Source organism: Zootermopsis nevadensis, unplaced genomic scaffold (genome assembly GCF_977971745.1).
Source record: "Zootermopsis nevadensis isolate Lab colony 2312 unplaced genomic scaffold, Znev_1.0 Znev_ptg000028l, whole genome shotgun sequence".
NCBI lineage: Eukaryota > Metazoa > Arthropoda > Insecta > Blattodea > Termopsidae > Zootermopsis > Zootermopsis nevadensis.
The window spans coordinates 8,032,193-8,053,318 of record NW_028259160.1 but is presented as its reverse complement, the minus strand read 5'-3'; the positions used below and the strand labels follow the sequence as shown (position 1 = coordinate 8,053,318).

The window sequence follows — 21,126 nt, the reverse complement described above, 5'->3', positions numbered from 1 at the left end:
ACACACAAACAGCACACTTCATATACTGTTATATATACAACATATCCTTGTATTGTTAGCATTAGCAAATAGTGATTTCATGTCAAGAAGAGTGTGAAGTGGTTTTCTGTTTGCATGTTGACAGATGACAGGCAGTTTACAGCAGGCTGAACTTTAGGATACAATGACATCCAACAGTCAGTCAATTGTGGTGCTGTTTCCTTGAGAATGTTTATCATGCAAGCTATTGGGCACCATTCTGTGGTATGAGCATGATGTGTCAGAAGGACAGTGAATATTTGGGAGAGCACGAAGAAACCGCAGAAAGTCACTTATTGCAGTGGAAGATAGGACTGACAAAATGTTATATCACTAAAACAATACCTAACATAAGTTAGTAACAGGTAATATGCCATAGTTAAGTTGCTGGCCATTGCACTGCTTTTTGGAGTAACTTAAAAAATACACTTGTTACAGTAATCTAAAGTTGTTTCCAAATGTAGAATAATGGCATCCATCCATTGGGACCAATGTAAAATATCCAAAAACAGTTACATAATCTGAATTCAAAGAATGAGTTGGCAGTTTAACTGCTAACATCTCATATTTATTTAAATGAACACAGAAAGAAATTTCAATAAATAATCAAATGTTTGGTACAATCAAAAGAAATTAAAGTAAAAATTCAAAAAAAAAACTCTATAAACCAATGACACTACCAGTTCTGCACTGTATGAATATTACAATGTTTTGATTGTTTGGAGGGGTATGTTTACAGCATTTGAGAAGGGAACACAATGCACAAAAATAAAGGTTGTTTTATTCAAAAGAAAAATTGGAAATCTGCGAAACAAGGATGAACATGGTACACTTTACTAAATAAAATAATATTAACATCTGTGCATTTACAAAGACAAGATACTATGATTATGGTGACACCTTCTTCTTTTGGGCATTTTTTATTTTCTTCTTCAGTGCTATTACATCAATATCAGAGCTCTGGCTCACTGCTGAGGACTTGAACTGGGGTTCCTCAGGTGGTATGAATGGTTTGTTTCGTTTCTCTTCTCGCAGTTTGGCTGCTGCTGCATGTTTTTCATCCTTCATTCTGCGCCTACGAGCCTGTCTCTGGTCTTCCTTCAAAAAGTATTCTCCACTAGCCAACTGCTTGTCCACTTTGCTCTCTGGCTGAGGGGGAGGAAATGGTGTGTACTCTTTCTTAATTTTCTTCTTCTTCGGTTGTTTCCGTTTACTAAGATTCTTGCTATTAAACTTGGGAAGAAATCGTTCCCAATTTTCATTCTTTAATTTGGTATCTTTTGCCAGTTCACGCTTGATCATTAAGGCTTTGATATTGTAGATTGGGTGAATGTTGTGCATTGTATCCTCAACAATACGCCGTACCTGTTGAAGACCTTTGTAAGGGCCTAGGGCTGCCACGGTTTGACCCTGGACGAGGACATAACAATCGGTCAACAATTCAATGGACTTAAGAGTGCAACCGCTGGGTCCAATTAGTCTCTGCCTTCTCTTCACAAACTTTTCCCTGTTTCGTACTAAAGACCCAATTTTTATTATGTCTGATCCCACTTCATCCTGAAGTACGCGAATTGCTTGTTCATATGGTACACTCCTTGACAAAAGCTTTATCATGTCTCTTGCCTTTACAATAATGTACGGATCCCACGTGCGACGAGTTGTTCTCACAGTCATGCTGCCTTCCACAACATCCAGGTCTGCCTTTATGCCATGTTCTTCTAGAGATGACTGAACTAAAGGCCAACATTCCCTCAAATAGTGCTCCCTGTATTTTGGAAACAGCGTCGCAAATGAACTTTCTTCTAAAAGTCTGTGTGGATTATCATCCGGACGAAATTCAGGAATTTTCAAAGACCATGCATTATCAACCACTTTGTTACGTCCTACGGTATTTTCTTCGGAACCTGTGCCTGCCATTTTAACATGTATATTCACACCTGCATAGGAAATCTATAACTTTAAAAAAACATAACATATTCCACATTACAATGTGGTTTTAACAGTACGCCCACATTACACAGTTGCTATGAGATATATAATATGTACAGAACTGCCAACGGCACTTTAACACTTTTTGTTTATGATCTTCTAGGTTTTGACACGTGATATTTCCTTTGAAGAGTCTGTGGAAAGTAATTAAATTCTCTTCTATTCTGACCCACGTATCACCAACATATTTCGTACACAGATGGGATAGGCCTTGTAGGTATCACCCCAACCTCAAATGCTAATTATTGTGCATGTATTTTCTTACTTATAACCGTCCAGATTCGTGGTTTATGAGTAGTCTCGGTTTTCCGTGTTTCACAGATGACAACGGAACTGACATTTTCAGTCTTCACCGAGAATAAGACGACAGAACAATCTGAGCGTTAAGCCGCACCGACAAATAACTTGACCACAGAAAACCTTGCAGTATACGTTTTGTCAACGCTTGTAATCTGTGGCTGTCGGCCTTGAGGTCTAAATCTTTTAGCGTCAGAAGTTCTGTGATACGCATGGTGTGAGTGATAAATTACTTTTGTTAGAGAACGGTTTTTAATACTCATACTAATAAGGGCAGTATTTGATTTGAGATGGCGTTACAATCTGGATTGGTGGATAGCCGTAAAGTACAGACTGGTGCTTACAAAGACAAACGTAAACCAGCGGAAATTCGCAGCAGTAACATCAATGCAGCGAAAGGTAGGGTAGAGTCCAGGTTACTAATGATTTGTATACCTTGTTATGTGTCATAAAGATATTCTGTTTGGTTATTTTGGCATAGGGGATGTGTATGCACAATATTAAAATTTTCCAAAATCCAACCTTCTCGTAAGGTACAATTCGGGTTGCCAGCCGATATTTGATACAGCGATTACATGTAAAAGCCAAGTGGTTGCAACCATTTATACCTGGGGTAGGTATGCACCAGCATGTTGCTGTTCATTAATGCTCATGGGTTCAGCACAGAAGTTTTCATCCAAGTAGGATTTCAGGTTCTCATAGCAGTTTGTATAAAGATGGCTGCCTTATGGGTTGTAGTGTAGTCTGGTAGAATTTTACCAGTGTTTCAGTGGCTGTTGATGTCTCAATCAGGGTGATAAGTAAGCATGCGATTGGTTTGAGAAAAGGGAACCAGCCAGCCAATACTGAACCTTGGCCAGACTAGTCACAGTATGCTGTATTCCACACATTCTATCAGAAATATACAGAGGCAGTTTATTTTGTTACGTCTAAGCTCTTTGTTTGACATAGTTCTCTTGATTTTATGATGACTTACATGCACCACCAAGTTCGTCACAGCATGTCTAAGGTCATAGTTTGATTCTCTCAATTCATCAGTGTCCATTTCATAGAATTTTATCCTTTCTTGTTCCTTCTCCAGTCTTCATGCATTGTGCATATGTGGGAACAGAAGCATCCATTTGTAATGTTGCATTCACTTTCGTCATCTATTACAGAACTTACTGTTGCATGTGCTGTCTAATGCCATGCTGTACTGAAGCAAATAACTTCATGATGTAGAACTGTCCAATTACTTCATTGATATTTGTATTGATTTACAGCAGTAGCAGATGCTATCCGCACCAGCTTAGGACCTCGGGGAATGGATAAGATGGTAAGTTGAATATGGTACAGTTTTTTATATGGAAGTTGAGATGTTAAACCCAAGAACAACAACTTTCTTTTAGAACTTGTTTTTGTGCTTCACAGATTCAGGCTGGAAATGGAGAAGTAACAATCACTAATGATGGAGCAACAATTCTAAAACAGATCAGTGTCACACATCCAGCAGCAAAAATGGTGAACAAAAATACAGTTTTGTGCTTGTTGGTTTTTGGGCTGTCCTGAGGTTCCATCTGTTAGAATTTTAACAAGTGATACAGTGTGGGGTGTAATACAGCATTTATTATGGGATGTTCACACCTCAGACATGAAATGTAGTTGTACGAGTATGGGATGGGATGATTCAGGAAGAGCCTGATAATGTATGTGGGTACAGTAATTAAATGATTTTGAGCAAGAAAAGCTCAGTTAATATGGCTCCAACTTGCAGAGGTTAAGAGCTAGGTAGTTTGAGAGAGACATGCCAGCATTGAGGGCTTTAATGAAGTATTTTATTTCTACAATTGTGAGGACATAGTAGACTGTGCTCAGATTTACAAACAAGGCTCAGGCAGATGCTTTAAACCGTTTTTGTTGAATTTTATTATTAAATAATACTTTATTTCAGTTATTAGCTAATGATGAAGGCAAAATATACCTTATTTAACCTCTACAGGATTTCAAGGAAAAATTCTGTCTCATAGGAGTATTGAAGTGTGTGTGTGTGTATTATGAAACATGTTTTATGAAATTTAGTAAAGTTCCTGTAACTCCCAAGTGGAGCATATGGCCTCCTTTCGGAGGTTTCATAGTCTTTAAAGCATGCATTTAAGAGTAGTGAGTGACTAGTCCACTGACTGTGCACAATTTCTACTCACTCCTGATTTGACTGCCAGAGCCATCTAGCAGTGAAGCAGTTAATCAGGAGAGACTTGGGTGAGAAATGGCCGCTGAATTTTGCTTACGAAACATCTCGTATCATGCTTTGCAAGGTTCTTTTACATGCCGTAAATCTACGACGTGGGACCGCTGGCTTTACTTCCTCTCCGAAGGAAGTTGTGCTACGGATTTTTATTACCCTTAAAAATTCATCGACTTCGGCCGGGATTGAACCCGCAAACCTTAGGTCCAGTGGCAAGCACGCTATCCACTAGTCCACCGAGGGCGACTTTATGAAATTTACCACATAGTAAAACAATATGTGCTAAAGTAGATTAGTGTCACTACACATTATGAACGTCTCTAAACACTAAGCATGTGGTAGATACCAATAGGTCTGTGATTGTCTTGGTAAAGGGAATAAGGTTTCAGCCTAAGTGAAGTGTGCTGTCACCATTGATCTGAAATGAACTCTTGCTGGCTATATTAGAGGCTGGTATGGAGGAGATGATGGGGGAAAAATCTTCCTGAGAATCACAGCTGCTAGGAAAGTGTGATTGACCACACAGAGATTAGTGTTTCATGATACTTTTTTATATTCATTACAAGGTGAGTATTGAAAATGTTTATAAAGCTCCATATGGAATGCAGATTATGTTGCATTTCAGTGTGTTTTGCAGCTGCCTGGGTTTGAATTTGTTAGCAAGGTTTCATTGCGGTACAAACACCATCAAGTACAACTTATATTTTTTTGATATTATGTTATTTAATGCTTAACCATGCACGTTTTGTCTGTTTCTCAGACATCTTCAGAGATAAATATAATATTTTATGACGTTAGTATCGGCAGCTGGACAAATAATATGTACAAGTTTAAAAATCGAAGGAGAAGATTGCTTATTAATAGGCATAAGATTTTAATGTGTATTACAATCTGATATTTTAAATATGTTTCATAGATTAGAAGAATAAGATTCAGGAACAACAGAGAGCATTAAGTCTGTTTGATGGCGAACATGTGTTCATTATATGACAATACAGAAATGTGGAAGTTATTATGTTTGTGGTTGATTGTGTTCATGTTATTCTTCGTGAAAACATCTTTGTCTGTTGGTTCAAATTATGACTGTGTTCATATTTCTTGTTGCTCAACCATTTCAGTTGGTTGAACTATCAAAAGCTCAGGATATTGAGGCAGGAGATGGAACAACAAGTGTTGTGGTGGTTGCGGGAAGTCTCCTGGAAGCTGCAGAGAAACTGCTTCATCGGGGCATCCATCCCACTATTATCTCAGATTCATTCCAGCATGCAGCTGCAAAGGCTGTGGAAATACTTGCTGGAATGTCCCAACCCATTGAACTGGCAGACAAAGAGAGTCTCATCAAGAGTGCCTCCACGGCTCTTAATTCCAAGGTATAGATGATTATCATCAGCTATGGATATGAACATATGTTTTCATTTCTTCACTTTGCACTTTCCTCATATTTATCGCAAGATACCAGCTCCAAGCATATTCCTTTTATCTGGTCATCATCATCATCATCCCCCCCCCCCCTCTCTCGGTTAACTAACCACATAATTTATCTCTTAATGCAACTCAGGTTTAATTTCACAGAACCTACCAAAATGAACTATTAGACACAGTGCTGAGCCACTTCCATCCATCTCCCATTCTCATAACCTACTTATCTAAGATTAATTTTATTATCTCTCCATCTCCTCCAAGTGGCTGAATTAAAAAAATCCTTGCCTAAAATCTGTGTTTCTTGTTGCCCCCAACAAAACCACGTATGTTCACCCCATTATAAATCCCTTGATTTTATCTTGTTGACAGTACTAGGGTGCTTGATTTATGTTAAATTTCTCATGCATTTCTTGTTTATTTCATCCAGTCTCCATGTTCATTCTGTCATAACATTTTTCAAACCTAATAACATAGATTATCTATACACATCATGAACTTACTTTTTGTATGTAGTATTCATTAGCAGCTTGGTCTGTCTTAGGTTCAAGAAGGTATTTCTTGAGCATTTTGTCCTTAAATGCATGTAGTTAATGATCTTCCCTAAAGGTACAAGGCTACATTTATTTACACTTGCCACTTTTCCGTCTCTGAAGCTGCCTTTTTTGTTCTGCTATTGCCCCTTGCAGTGTGTAGGATATTATATAACATGCAGCACTGAATCTAGTTCTGTAATGGTTGTAGGTGGTCTCTCAGCAGTCTAGTCTGCTGGCACCATTAGCTGTTGAGGCTGTTCTGAAGGTCATTGATCCAATAAAGGATAAAAATGTGGACTTGAAGGTATGTTATGCATTGTTAATGGATTCCAAGAAAATGTTAAGATTAATCTTTGGAATATTAATTTTAAAATGTTTATTCCTGTGGAGTTTTGCATTTGCCAACTGATATAACAGTGTGATAATAAGTGTAGCAAATTATCACCTGCTATGTTTCTAGGAAAGGATTCATTGCTCAGGGATTTTGAAAGGGACTAGGAATAATCAGGCACAAAGTGAAATAGGAGAATGGAAACAACAATGTGCAGGGGATAGAAAGTAAAATGTGATGGTATGGATGCATAGAAAGAATGGGAGAATATAGATGTTCAGAACAACTGATCCATTGCACATCAATTGGGAGGTGACCAAATACATGGTTGGTGAGGGGAGTGTATATGTGAGGGATGGAAGTGAATTGAAATGGTCTATGTTCATGGAGATAGAATGGGAAACCCTCAGAGAAAAAGGAGACAGTGAAATTATTGTAATAAACATAGAACTGTATTAGATTTCATATTTTCATGGCTGCAAGTATGAAGACAACTGTCTTCTGGGATGTTGTGGTGTGTAGTTTGAATTAACAATTGATTGGTGTTTCAGAGGTGTTTACTGCCTCCATCATTGTGTTGATGTTAGTATTTTTAATTTAAGTTGTTTGTAAACGTTTTTAGTTTTTCCTTCCCCCCTCTCCAGTCAAATTAAGCCTGTGGGCAGCTGGTTCCTCATCTTGCATTTAGTATTTGTTCTGGAAGTTTGCATATGACAGTCAGCACATTGATCTCATGATACCTTCAAAGGAAAATAGTCTGTGCAACATGTAAAAATGTACAATCTCATTGATATGTTATTTCAAAATGCATAAAAAGATGTGCTTTATGGATAAAGTTGCTTACTGTGCTAGTCTGATGAATTTGCAACCTGTTCTGATTATGTTAAAGAGCTGAGAGGTATCACAACATGTTTGCATGTTATGGGGAACTGTTAATACTTCACATAATCTTCACAGGATATCCGAGTCATCAGGAAACTTGGTGGGACTGTGGAGGACACAGAGTTGGTTGATGGGCTTGTGTTCACACAGAAATCTGCAAATGTCAATGGACCCAGGAGAGTTGAGAAGGCTAAGATTGGTCTCATACAATTTTGCATATCCCCACCCAAGACTGATGTAAGTTTGCACCTTATACAGTGTCTCTTGTCTAGGCTAAAGCCTCAACAGATCACCTATTTCATCTTGTTCAGTTGTCTGTTTATGAAAATTGATATAGGTATATTAATATGTGTATGTTTCATTCACTTTAAATGCCACTTTATTTCTGGGCATAATAAAACTATTACACATATCTTTGGATTCTTTTGATTTATTAAGAAGAAACATGATATAAGACCCTTGTATTAATAATGTATTATCATAAGTAAGTTTCACTTACTTAACCATTATGACATTTCAGTCTTCTGATATTTTGATGTGTGATTATTACCGTATGTGATTACTTTGTGTTGTAGTCCCAGACTTTGCTTTTTAATAGGTAGCACTTTGCTTCATATCCAGGAGGCCCTGGGTTCAGATCTGTGCCTAGATATTGCCTAGTGTGATTTTTGTGGTTTTACTCAGTTTCTCTCTTAACATAGTAAACATTCAAAGAGCTTGTCTTCTGTGCTTCAGTGGTTTGTGTGTTTGAATGTTTAGATGGACCATAATGTGATTGTGTCAGACTACGCAGCAATGGACCGTGTTTTGAAGGAGGAGCGGACATACATCTTGAACATTGTGAAGCAAATCAAGAAGTCTGGCTGCAATGTGTTGCTGGTGCAGAAGTCTATACTCAGGCATGTAGAGGCCCAGATACTGGGAGCCCAGCCACTTTAGTAAAAAAACATATTTTTTTTAAAAGTAACATTATTCATTAATGAATAAACATGTATGTATGACTTAGTGTTATTTGCACTGTCACTAGTATCCAGCCAATCATGCTGTTATAAAATTTAATAGAGTGGGTGCTGCACAATGCATGGGCCCACAGGAGCAGTTGGAGTATATTTGGTTTCCTCTGTAGGTCTATGCAGTGTTTATTGAAATGAAAGAAATGCTAAACTAATGGAAATACCCAAGGCTTGGAATAATTATGGGCCTCCACTACCAGTAGGTACACAAAGGATAAGAAGAATGTACATGAACAAGAATAGTTTACATTACTAAAATCATGTGTTTCATATGTAATAAATAACAGTGACACATTTAGAGGGATGTCATAAGATCTTCTTAAGTTGTCATTATTACATTGTGTAATACAAAATGGATTTCAAAGTGTGTTTAACATTTATGTTTGTTATTAGTTAATTTTTTTGTTAATGGAAAACATTTTTCTTTCCTTTATGTGAAGGCATCTGTGTGCCCATTCTTATGGTGTTATTTTTCATTATTCAGAAGGACAACATTTTCAGAATGATGGCCTGAAATTATTTTTATTTTCTATTTCTATAGAGAAAACTCTGAATTAAGTTTTTTCTTCAAGAAAACCAACTTAATTCATTACAAAAAGGAGGGTTACAATTTTTTAATACATGAAACTTTTGAACCAAGTTGTAACAGAAACTGGGCCTCAAACAACTGAAAGGAATGGGCTGCTGCTCCTCACCCCATTCACACTGTTTTTATGCTTATTTACTTTGCATGCATAGCCAGGAGTGACCACACTTTTTCCAGTGTTATGAACCGTGGTTAGTAACGATTGTACATGTTGTAGTCAGCGAATCTTGCCCTTTGAATTCTGTTCAGTAACTGTCATCTTGGTCTTTCTCTTCCTTGTTAACAAATTTCTCTGTCAGAGCAACTGAGTGTTGTAGCCAAGTTTTAGTACTCCTTCATGTTTGGGAGGTCCGAAGTTCAAAGCTCAGCCCAAAAGAGTGGCTCTCCTGACTGATTTTTCATGGTTTCCTTCAGGTATGTGGTAGAATGTTGCCTGTAGCATTCTATTTCCTGTCCTGAATGTGTCCATACTGTATTTGATTTCCTACATCCTTCATGTTACTGTGTTGCAGAGATGCTGTGAGTGACCTAGCAATTCACTTTCTGGATAAAATCAAAGTAATGGTAGTGAAGGACATTGAGAGGGAAGATATAGAATTTGTTACTAAGGTAAGATGGTTGGGTTCTGTGTGATCTCAAGCTTTCACAGCAACTAAATGTAATGGATTCTTCTTGGGCTACCAGTCATGCATTAAGGCTTTTCAACCCAAATTTTTCCTCCCACTCGTACACCATTTCTGTCCTGTTGATTTAATTACTACATCAGTGTAGATATGTAATCTGTTGGTGCCCTTGTTATAATTTATTTAGTTCTGCATATGCCCCTTGTACAACATTCTGATGTCTGTAACAGCTTTCATAATCTTGCAGCAAAGAGTGGATTGCTGTCATTACATTTTTCTGGAAAATGGAGAACTGGGAATTGAATGAGCAATAAAGTTACATGCCGTGGGTGGACAAGTGGGGTTTCAGTCTTGTCAGATTTTTCTTCATTACTACAGTGCCCAGCTTGGCTCTGGGACCAATACAGCCTACTTGGAAGCTGGGGGAGCTCTTTTAATGGCGGTAAATGTGGCTGAAGGATGAAACAGAATGATATCATGTTCATTTGAGGTCTGTAGATCACACTTAATCTCAGTGCCCGTAGACATCCTCATTTTGGCACAGGTAGCTTTATTACACATTTGTGCATTCAAACAATACCAAATGTTGGAATGAAGTGGTTAGCACTCCTTTATATTTCAGTGTATGCTATCTTTACTGAGTTCTCCCTGCTTTTCCTTATCTTTTCACTAAAAGTTTGGATGGTACATTAAATAGATCATGACTGCTTCTTAGTTTATGACTGATGGAATGCCATTTGTTATTCAAGATGCGTGGTTGATAATACCAAATAATTGAATAAATATTTCTTTGTGTCATTGAGCATTCTGAGAAACCACAATTGGAGGTCTGCAGTCAAGTGAATACACTTTTTTTGGCTTTGTCACCAGACTTTGGGTTGTCGGCCCATTGCAAGTTTGGACCATTTTCTGCCGGAACATCTCGCCAATGCTGAACTGGTGGCAGAGGTGCAAACAGGAAACAGCAAGTTTGTCAAAGTATGTTATTATCTGCAAGGCTTTCAGATGCATGGCATCTCAATCATTATGACTGACGGATAAAGTAATACTTTTAAACGTGCTGTAGAAGCAGATAATAATATATGCAATATTTTATATAAAACATTCTCATGTATAATATGCTGTTTTTATTCAAATATTATTTGTTCTTTCATTGGTGGTGGTGTTCTGTTTGTTGGTGGAAAGGAGGTGACATGAAGAAAGGAACTTTATATGCTTGCATACAGCCACAATATACAAATGGATGTTGATCTGATAAGTACTATGCATGTGTTGCTGTAAACCTGATCAATAAAGGCATGCTTTCAGCAACTTTCACAGTGAAAAACTGAAAATAATTCAGGTGGTAGAAGGACCTGGAAATTGGCAGCTCAACATTGGCAAAAGAACATGAATCCATTGCTCTGAGGCAAACCAGGGATGAGTGATGGGGTTTATGTACCAAAAAATTAACCTATTAGGAAAAACATGTCTCCTATTGGCATTAATGCATATGAAGAGAAAGTATTGTTTTCATTAGTATAATATAAATTTTCAGCAGCATTGTTACATTCTTTCCCAGATTGGTAATGCTGATCAAACTGCATATTGTGAAATGCCCCTTGTTACAATGTAGAACGATGGAAGTGAGAAGAGAGCTGTAATAAGAATTGGTGTCAACAACAAACAGCTGCACCATAATATTGTGTGTCACCATAACTAAGACTTCAGTGTGCACCATTTTTGTTTTGCAGAACATCAGATTCTCGAAAATACAAGGCAGTAGCAGAAATAATTAGAGAACACTGTGTTTAAGTTTCAAGACACTGTATTGTTTACAATTATACTTAATTTGTATACTTTAAAATTTCTGTAAATTTGCATAACTTATATCTATAATTTCATACAAAGTGGGGTGCTTATTCATTGACATTTGACAAAACATAAGTTGTGTTAGAAGATGGCTGTCTTTCGGGTTGTTGCGCCATGTAGTCTGGTAGAAGTTTACCAACATTTCAGAGGTCCTTGCTGCTTCCATCATCAGGGCGATGGATGCAGCAAGGCCCTCTGAAACATCAGTAAACTTCTACCAGACTACACAGAGCAACAACCCAGAAGACAGCCATCTTCAGACTCGCCACCATGAAAACCTGAAATCATACATAACTTGTGTTGCAGATAACATTGAAATTGTTTAAGTTATTGTTCTTGAGCAGTTGATAGAAATTCAGCTGGCCAAGAAATTTCTTCTTGTTATGGAATTCAAAGATAATCAGAAAAATCACCACCTGAGTCCACACTTCACCATCTACACTCAGGAATGTACTTACAAAACAACAGAAATTAACTTCATATATATATATATATATATAGTGTAAGCTAGGTTCCCCTCATTTCTAGTCGTCCTGAATTGAAATCAGTGTTAAATTTCTTCACAGGTTTTTACTCAGTTTACATTTTAGATTTTAAATGTAGATTTTTATATATTCTACAATGATGAGACTTTGGATGTGGTGTGAAGGAATCTGATGCAGATTTCTCATTGAGAAAGTGGGACATGGACTGTTCATAAAGCAATTTACAGTGTGAATGGTTTCTCCACTTCCAGGTGACAGGAATACAGAACCCAGGACGCACAGTGACTGTCCTTGTTCGTGGCAGCAACAAGTTGGTACTGGAGGAGGCTGAGCGGTCTCTGCATGATGCTCTGTGTGTGGTGCGATGTCTTGTTAAACAAAGGTTAGATTTAGTGTGGAAATATTTGGCACACCATTGATTCCATCCACCAGTATGGAGTTAATTTGGAGATTGAAAAATGTTGCTTAAAATTAGTAGAAACCTTTCATATAGGTATACTAGAGCAGTCTGCCATCATATGATATTTCACTACTCTCACAGGTGTCAGTGAAGTATGTTTTGTTATGAAGTGTTATGTTCATTCCTGCAAATAGCCAGTTGAGTCAACTATAATCCCCACTCCCCACTGAAATACATTAAAACCCAGTGCATCAAGTTTAGTAAGGAGACTCCCTGGGCACTTTGTTGTGTGATGATATGAGAGCATTTGAGATATCCATTAGCGTTAAGTAATATCAGATTACATTGAAGGAAATTCCCATGAGTTCGGTAACTGAGTTAATATGGTGTTCACAATGTAATACTGGATGATTTAAGAACTAGGAATAGTGATTAGTATACTAATTAACATAAACATCAGCTTGTCATTCTTCTACTTCTCGGCTCTACAATTCAGTGTTGGTCTTGGCCGCCTCCTTTCAGAGGTTTATTAGTCTTTGAAGTGTGCGTTTGTGAGTGACCAGCCGACTGCCTCTGCACAATTTCTACTCAATCCTGGTTTTTGTCTGTTAGAGCAGTCTTAGTAGAGAATAAGGAGAGACATGGGTAAGAAATGGCGGCTGAATTTTGCTTACGAAACATCTCGTTCATGTTCATAAGGTTCTTTTACATGCCATAAATCTACGACGTGGGACAAGCGGCTTTACTTCCCCTCTGAAGGAAGTTGTGCTACGGATTTTTATCGCCCTTAAAAATCCATCGACCTCGGTCGGGTTTGAACCCACAAACATTGGATCCAGTGGCGAGCATGGAAACCGCTAGTTGTTAAATTATCATAATATTTCTTTTTTCTTAACACCACATGGTTTGTATGATTTTGGCAGTGATGTTCCTTCTGGCATCGTACAACACATCTGAGTATCTGTGATCTTTCGCTCCTGCCTGAGCCATCAGCTGAACTTGGTGTAGTAAGCATACTGACCCTGTTTTTGCCATTTACAAATGAACGTGAAAATTGTATGTTGCAGAGCATTGATTGCAGGGGGTGGTGCTCCAGAAACAGAACTGGGACTCAAGCTTGCACAGTATGCACAGACCATTACTGGTGTGGATGCGTACTGCTTCAGGTTGGTTCGTCCTATTTGGTATCATATGTTAGTGACAGTGATTAAATCACTGGCATTTCCAACTGGAAGGGGGGGGGGGGGTCAGCTGACAGATTGCTCTCCATTTTTCTGTGTCGTTAATTTGAACAGATTTTGTTCTAGTGTTCTTGTCTAAACATCCTGCTTTGAAGTTATGTTACATATGATTTATGTCCTGAATCACTGCATATTACTTTCACATTTTTTCCTTATTAAGGAAAAGCCACCTTTCTCACATTTCATTGTATTTTATAACTTTCTAAAGAATAAAGTCTAATCCTTTTTAAAGACCACTTGTGTCTAATTACAGTATTTTAGGGCTGAACAAGATAAAACCTAGTGTTCAAGATTGCCATTTTACTGAACATTGTGTTGTGGTTAGTGTTCCTCCTTTGTATTTAGGAGTGATTTTTGTCAATGTCTTCAGTTAGTTCCTGGAATAGTACAATCAATATAATATGCCGATATGAGATTTTACGTTCTCCTGACGGTGAAAATGTTTATTGTGGTCGTCATGAGTAGTGATGCCACATAGTCATTGGAGAAATATATCACTTTCATCTTCAGTGTAGAAATATCCTAAAGATGGGGGCAATACTTTCCTCTGAAATATTGGTAGCCACCAACAAATCTATGTGATATCACTATGCAGAATACCACAATCAATTTGTTAAAGCCCCTTCCCTGCCTCATCATCATTCACAGTTATCATAACTTATTATTGCTAGACATAATAGCAGTTCATACATCATAAAATAACTTAATAAAACACATGACCTCAGCACCAGAACTCAGAAGCGTACAAATAAATAAAGGAAAAATAACATAAATAATTATCTTATCTGAGAAGGAATTATAATCTGTTACATCTTTGGCAGTAATGTGTGTTTAAAATTGGTGCAGTTTCTTTTTGGTATATCTAACACCTTAAAGTATTGTCTGTATTTACAGAGCCTTTGCCAATGCCCTAGAAGTGATCCCCTCTACACTGGCAGAGAATGCAGGACTCAATCCAATAGCCACTGTGACAGAACTGCGTAACCGGCATGCCCAGGGGGAAATCAATGCTGGCATCAATGTGAGAAAGGTATAAAACACATTTGTGACTGTTTGTTGCATGAATTCATCATCAACAAATGTGGTATTGTGAAGTTTCAACCTTGCAGTCAGGACTGTCCATCCTGGGATGGCCACCCTGGGCCCCACACTTTGACATTACGATGTATGAAATATTTTGTGTACAGTGACATCTTAAGCGCCCAAGAAGTAAAAGTGTAACAAAGCTTATTAAAGTATATTAATTTCAGTGTAATAATAATAGTAAATATGCAACTTGGCACCAGTAATATGAAACTTGCAAGTTGCAGGTTGCTTTGAGGGTGGGGGTTTGCTTGTGTGTAAAAATTCTGAGGTGGAGCCTGCACCTCTCCAGGGATTATGCTACTCCCAGTCTGCTGAATCTTAAATCTTCGTTTTTGAGTGTTATACTGCCAAGATTGGTGCCAGGTACTCATTTATGAAAGTGGGATGTGCCACATGAAGGTGAGGTAGCTATTGTAGAATGCATCCTGTCTGTTACAGTCACAAGTTAGTCACTCTACGAGTTTAATGCTTTAGTCCTAGCCTTCATACTTTGTGCATTCACTGACATCTCATTTAATAAAATTTGTTATTTCTTTCAGGGAGCAATAACTAATATCCTGGAAGAGAATGTAGTTCAACCTTTGCTGGTTTCAACTAGCGCAATCACCCTGGCATCTGAAACTGTTCGCAGTATCCTCAAGATTGATGATATTGTAAGTTATTTAGGAGTCAGTGTTGATAGATGGCTATTTTAGTTTGTAGGCATAGTGCCTTGACTATTCATCAGCTTCTTTATATAAATGATTTTACCCAAATATAAGACAAGCCTTGAATCCAAGACATTTTCATGCATTGGAAATGCAAAAATGAAAGTTATGGAAGAACATTATTATATATTGAACTATGAGATAATATGCATATGCCCCATTTTATACTGCATAATTAATTGACATTGAAACTTGCATTGGCTCTCCTTTAGACAAGAGTGGAACAAAGTGCTTAGGAGATTGTTTTGACCCAAGAGAGATGAAGTTGCAGGTGAGACGAGAATAATACAAGACAGAAAGCTTCTCGAACATGGAATGTAACCCATATGGGGGACACAAGTAATACTTACAATTTTCTGATTGAAAAACGCCAAGTAAACAGGCTGCTAGGGAGACATAGGCCAAGTGAGAGGATAATAAAATTAATCTTGGCAAAATAGATTGTCAGCATGTGAACTGTGTGGAGTTAAATTGCTGCATGGCATAAAATATGGACTTCAGTAAAGTGTATAAAATTTATGGAATATATGGAAAAATACTGTCTGTCTGTGGTGTGATACCTTAATTCTTAAATAGCTCCAGACCAAGTGTCTGCACACATTTTAATAGCAGAGTAGGAAGAAATGTCTTATATTTGGGTAAGCAGATCATCTTCAAACACTGCAAATAATGAAGCAAGTGTCGCAGATACCGCATTTGGCTTGCTATGATGATGAATCTTAGGACACCTTCAGATATTGACATGATCAGAATGTAAAGTTACTGAGCAAGCTGTCTTAAGAATTGTAGAGGTTTAAAATATAATGTAATTTTCTGACACCATTGTTTGTTTTCAGGTTAATGCTATTCAATAAATACATTCAGTGAAGCAGCTTAAGGTTTGTACCGTTTATACTTTAGCTTTTGATATAGTGAAGTGGAAGTCCACTATGATGTGACAAATAAAAAATCATGTTTACTTACTATTGCATTGAGGTACATTTGGTGGTAAAAGAGACTTGCTTGTAACATAAGTATGAATTGGTTGAATAAGGGTACACAAAGAATAAACAACAAAAGAAAATGTAAAGAGAATAAAAACCAACAAATATTACTACAGTTTTGGCTTACGTTTAGTTTTGCTACTTTTTTTGCATGAAATCACCAGTACAGACATAGTGGCTGCAAGATTTGTGTATTGACATCAAAAATATTAACTTCTGATAAGATCACTGTGAAACGGGGGAAATAAGCAGATGATGACCTCAAAATATATTTTCTGTTCCGTGTGATAGCCATAACTAACAAATCATATTAAATATTTGGTATGGGTTAAAGCAAGTTCATATAAATGTCCTAGAATTTCATATTCTAGATTTCTTCAGCTGCCATAAGTGTACTTCCACTGTGACTAGAAACTGCAGGATACTTTAGTAGCTAGGAGGATGTTTTAGTGTAGTTTCCATCTTGAAGATAGCAGGTAGTTTGATGGATCATTTGCTGGCATCAAAGTGCATTACCAGAGTCTTTAGTTCAGCTTGCTGTGATGATTAATCTTAGGACACCTTCAGACCCTCATGATAAGAACATTGCAACTGAGCAAGCTTACTGATGAAATGTATTGTTTTGAATTCCAAAGAAATTTTATAAAACAGTCCTCTCTTTTCAGGTTATCAGCAACCATTACTGCAACTTTAATTTAAATGCGGGGTTTAATTCCGGTTGCCAGTAAGTAATATTCACTTCATATACTTCCATTTTGCTCTTTGGGAATATGTAATTTTAATTACAACCTTGGTTTCATGGCTGCAGGAAACTACTACAATGTGTGCAGAGCCACAGAATATACAAAAATGTATTCCAGTTCTTTACTCTTTGTGGCTTTATTTTCAGTTTACTATTGTTAGTTGATTCACAACATCTTATATTGCTCAGATCATTCATGATCGTGCATTATATGTTAAAATGAGGGTGAACATTCATTAATCACCCATCATTCAACACTTTAGTCTGAGCTAGTGACATTGTTTAATAAACCATAAATAAATATATCGGATGACTTATTTTACTATTCTGTGATACAGGACAAAATGGGAACTGTACATGTCAGTTTATGTATGCTGTAGTAGTATCATTTCTCACCCAAATGATGTTTTAAGCAACAAACTATATCTCTTATTGTATGTTGTCTTTTCCAGGATTAACAGATGGCTGCATACCAGAACAAGATTGACCAAACTTATTTAACCTGCTACACACATTTTCTAATATTTTTAATTTCTACTTCAGCATAAGAAAAATCCATGTCACTAAAATTATATAGCATTCTTTGTTGCTTCTGTAGTTCTTTCATAACAACATTAAATAAAACAGGAATTTTTCATTTATATTTATTTTTACTCATACAAAATTGAGGTATAAATTCATGTCTTTGGGGCACCATATGCATCTGGCATCCGTTCTATTGTGTACCTGCAAGTAAAATACCTGATCAAACCTTTTCACAGGGAAGATTAATATTATCATGTCATCAGTTACCTCAACAGCAAAGGTGGCAGCCACCACACCACAGTGATCAAGATGAACACTACGCATTACTCCACCACCATTACAATAATCAAGATGGCCACTGCCATTTCTACCATGACATCCAGAGTAAGAGTAATTTTTAAAATGATAGTATTATTACAATATAGCACACTGAAATCTTGTGCTTCTTTAGCACTATTGTTCTAAATATGCTCACAGGATACAAGCCTTCATGTTAGTGGTGATCTTGGTGTTCTTAAATTGATTCATAAATCTAAATGTAATCTGTAGAAAAGGTTGATCAATTAACACATATCTGGGGGCAGGGGACATACCTATGCTGAGAGATGTACATAATTGGTACACCTGGAATCTTGCGAATCCTTCGTTTCAAATCTCTGTCACATGTTGCTACAATGTAGCACTTATGCTGAAATCAGATAAAACGCTGCTTACATTGGGAATGAGCATTACTACTGTTATTTGGATCAAAATACTATTACCTATGTAACTTGTTGCACAAGCACTTATACTTGAATCAGATAAATCACTGCTCACATTGTTAACAGGGTTGTGAGACTGTTCTTACCTGTGTAACTCGCTGCACAAGACAATCATCTGCATATGTTCCCTTATGTAGGCATGTTATTCGCTCAAACCTGGGATCCTTGATGATCTTAAGTGCCACTCTGTATTTCTGTCCCAGCTTCTCCAACTCGCCAACCACACAGTCAGTGATGTAAGGAATACCTGAAGGTGATAATAACAAACTGTTAGTTACCAGATAATACAGGCACATTTACTTTGTTAATGTCAGTATATTCATACATTATTCCTATTTCTTCCAGTAACTACCGCGTATTTTAAAATATTTTCTTTACAAAATAGGATAGCAAGCTTGAGTTCATCATATCTGTATGTGTGTGCACATGTCTCTTAGATTTTCATTAAATTTGGTGTGAACATTCCACTAGATGCAGACTTCCTCCATTAATGTCCACATGAAAGCCATGCAAACTCATGAGGAGAATGTAATAAAAAAGTATGCACCATCTGAGTAATATTTTGGTTATTATGATATTTCCATGCAAAATTAATAGCACATAAACATACCTGCATGTTTTATGTGCAATATTTTTGAGTTTTGAAACAGTGGAAGACAAAGACTCAATATGACTTTACTTACATTTAGCATAGAGACAGTCCATCATGTTCTGTATGATATCCAATTTATACTTTATGGAAAAGTTGACAAAATTGGTATCAACAAGGATGTGGTAAGGTGGCCCAAGCTGTGTATTGTATTGAAAGAAGAGAGCTGACGAGACTTGTGGTCTGCAACACAAATGTGGTACAAAATGGCTGCCAACAATATTTTATTCTTCACTGATTCAGGGGGATTGATGTCAACATTCACAGTATGTGTAGAAATCACATAAGTAGTTTAAAACAAAATTATGATCAGAGATAACTGTCAGTTGGTTATTTCCCTTTTACTGAGATTCTTGAAATTTTTTGCATGTGCTACTATATACATTAACTCATCATCTGTACTCCAAACAAGCATTTTTTATTATCTTTCTTGTGAATCATAAACAACAAACAAGATGATGTATTACTGAAAAAATATCCAGAATGAAGATTTGATGCATAAACATATAATTTGTTTTTGTCAGCTAACTTTAAATACATTCCTGCAATTTTAATGAGCACAACATGGTTACTGATATCTATAGAATTCATTTATCTAAGAGTTATCAGGTCATAAAACAAATATTCTGATTTTCACAATTCTGGATGACGGTATGTAAATGGAGCACACATGGCATATAACATTCAAAGCATGTCTTGTGGCACTATAAACTGTGACAGAATAAATGCACTATAACATTTTCATGGAATAAGACATTCTGATGCAAAATATTGGCCACCTGGTATACTTACACTTCCCGAACTTTTACTTCCTGTGGATCCTCTCGCTTCTTCTTTCTTGGAGGTGCCCGTTTGGCTTCCTTTCTGCAATTAGTGTTATAAAGCAACTGAAATGTCTTTCTTGAGACAAGAAGAAGTTGCATTGAATCATATAATAAATATTAATGGTATGATTATGGGAACAAACATCATGTTTGTAGTATTATTAGGAATTAAATTTAAGTGGTTACAGAAGCAGCCATAGAAGAAAGCTTCAGTTAATATGCCAAAGCTATAACTGTGAATTAATAATTCTTTACACTTGCTAAGTAAATCAGATATAATGATTCTAAATTCCTGTAGCATCAGTCTGTTTTCTGGAATCATTAACCTCAACACAAAGATTAGTTTGATTTTAATTTTTTTTCCTTATTGAGGAGAACATAACTATGCCACTAATTTAAAATCAATCATATGCACAGACCAACTTTAGGAGTGCAAAAAATAAATGAACTCACATCCTTGGATCACTTTGGCTTATCATTTTCTTCATTTGGACAAATCTTTGCTGAGCTATTTTCCTTGCTTTCTTCGCCTTGCCCTGCAAATGAATTAAATTCTTTGGGTAAAATACAAAATCCAAAATAATTTGAAAACGTCGAAATTATAGACGAAGGCACTGCTCTCCTTACCTAAAAACTCTAACCCCACCTCAACAAATAAAGCCAATCTTAACCTAACATGAAATATACGAACTGGAACAAAGACCACCCTGATAGAATGTATACACAAGGGCAATATGTCCGTTCATTGTGTGTATTAAACAGTTTTCTATTGTCATAATTTTTTAAACGTATATACAATTGCAAACATGCACATAATATACCAACCATTTTCTAACATACAGAAGAACCAATTTAACGTAATGAAAATTCCAAGAGAGATATCGATAGTGTAGTCGTCTGTAATCAATTTCAATCGATTGTTTAACATAATTTGGTCGATTACATCTATCGATA

General features: G+C 36.8%; 3 protein-coding genes across 5 annotated transcripts; 1 reads left to right on the top strand and 2 right to left on the bottom strand.

Moving 5' to 3' along the window:
* Positions 1 to 779: 779 nt before the first annotated feature.
* dbe (KRR1 small subunit processome component homolog dbe) lies at positions 780 to 2,347 on the bottom strand. Its single transcript, XM_087357514.1, has one exon. The coding sequence runs from the start codon at positions 1,933 to 1,935 to the stop codon at positions 907 to 909; it is 1,029 nt and encodes a 342-aa protein (XP_087213640.1). The 5' UTR covers positions 1,936 to 2,347; the 3' UTR covers positions 780 to 906.
* A 107-nt stretch (positions 2,348 to 2,454) lies between these two features.
* CCT4 (chaperonin containing TCP1 subunit 4) lies at positions 2,455 to 18,054 on the top strand. 2 transcript variants are annotated; one of them, XR_015537496.1, is made up of 16 exons: positions 2,455 to 2,703; positions 3,567 to 3,619; positions 3,715 to 3,804; positions 5,647 to 5,898; positions 6,692 to 6,787; positions 7,772 to 7,933; positions 8,456 to 8,595; positions 9,808 to 9,904; positions 10,789 to 10,896; positions 12,506 to 12,636; positions 13,722 to 13,820; positions 14,790 to 14,925; positions 15,521 to 15,634; positions 16,525 to 16,566; positions 17,337 to 17,395; positions 17,866 to 18,054. XR_015537496.1 is itself a non-coding variant. In XM_087357513.1 (14 exons), exons 1-14 carry the CDS (start codon positions 2,595 to 2,597, stop codon positions 16,540 to 16,542), a joined length of 1,605 nt encoding a protein of 534 aa, XP_087213639.1. In that variant the 5' UTR covers positions 2,455 to 2,594; the 3' UTR covers positions 16,543 to 16,569. The 2 variants fall into 2 exon arrangements, 1 of the variants encoding a protein (XP_087213639.1); XM_087357513.1 differs by lacking the exons at positions 17,337 to 17,395; positions 17,866 to 18,054 and having other exon boundaries at positions 16,525 to 16,569.
* Positions 18,042 to 21,116, bottom strand: Bka (FCF1 rRNA-processing protein Bka). Of its 2 annotated transcripts, none has more exons than XM_022069154.2 (7): positions 20,998 to 21,116; positions 20,626 to 20,708; positions 20,141 to 20,212; positions 19,383 to 19,531; positions 18,786 to 18,946; positions 18,532 to 18,626; positions 18,042 to 18,139 (listed from the first exon to the last, which is right to left on the bottom strand). In XM_022069154.2, exons 1-7 carry the CDS (start codon positions 20,998 to 21,000, stop codon positions 18,091 to 18,093), a joined length of 612 nt encoding a protein of 203 aa, XP_021924846.1. In that variant the 5' UTR covers positions 21,001 to 21,116; the 3' UTR covers positions 18,042 to 18,090. The 2 variants fall into 2 exon arrangements, with proteins under 2 accessions (XP_021924846.1, XP_021924847.1); XM_022069155.2 differs by lacking the exon at positions 20,998 to 21,116 and adding an exon at positions 20,800 to 20,985.
* Positions 21,117 to 21,126: the final 10 nt, after the last annotated feature.

What these genes read in the sequence shown, in the direction of transcription:
- dbe (XM_087357514.1), bottom strand. Translation starts at nt 1,935, where the DNA reads ATGGCAGGCACAGGTTCCGAAGAAAATACCGTAGGACGTAACAAAGTG.
- CCT4 (XM_087357513.1), top strand. Translation starts at nt 2,595, where the DNA reads ATGGCGTTACAATCTGGATTGGTGGATAGCCGTAAAGTACAGACTGGT. An exon ending in CACATCCAGCAGCAAAAATG is followed by an intron (nt 3,805 to 5,646) that starts GTGAACAAAAAT and finishes CAACCATTTCAG; the next exon opens with TTGGTTGAACTATCAAAAGC. An exon ending in TATCCCCACCCAAGACTGAT is followed by an intron (nt 7,934 to 8,455) that starts GTAAGTTTGCAC and finishes TTGAATGTTTAG; the next exon opens with ATGGACCATAATGTGATTGT.
- Bka (XM_022069154.2), bottom strand. An exon ending in AGCCAAAGTGATCCAAGGAT is followed by an intron (nt 20,213 to 20,625) that starts GTGAGTTCATTT and finishes CACTAATTGCAG; the next exon opens with AAAGGAAGCCAAACGGGCAC. An exon ending in GGACTGTCTCTATGCTAAAT is followed by an intron (nt 18,947 to 19,382) that starts GTAAGTAAAGTC and finishes TATCACCTTCAG; the next exon opens with GTATTCCTTACATCACTGAC.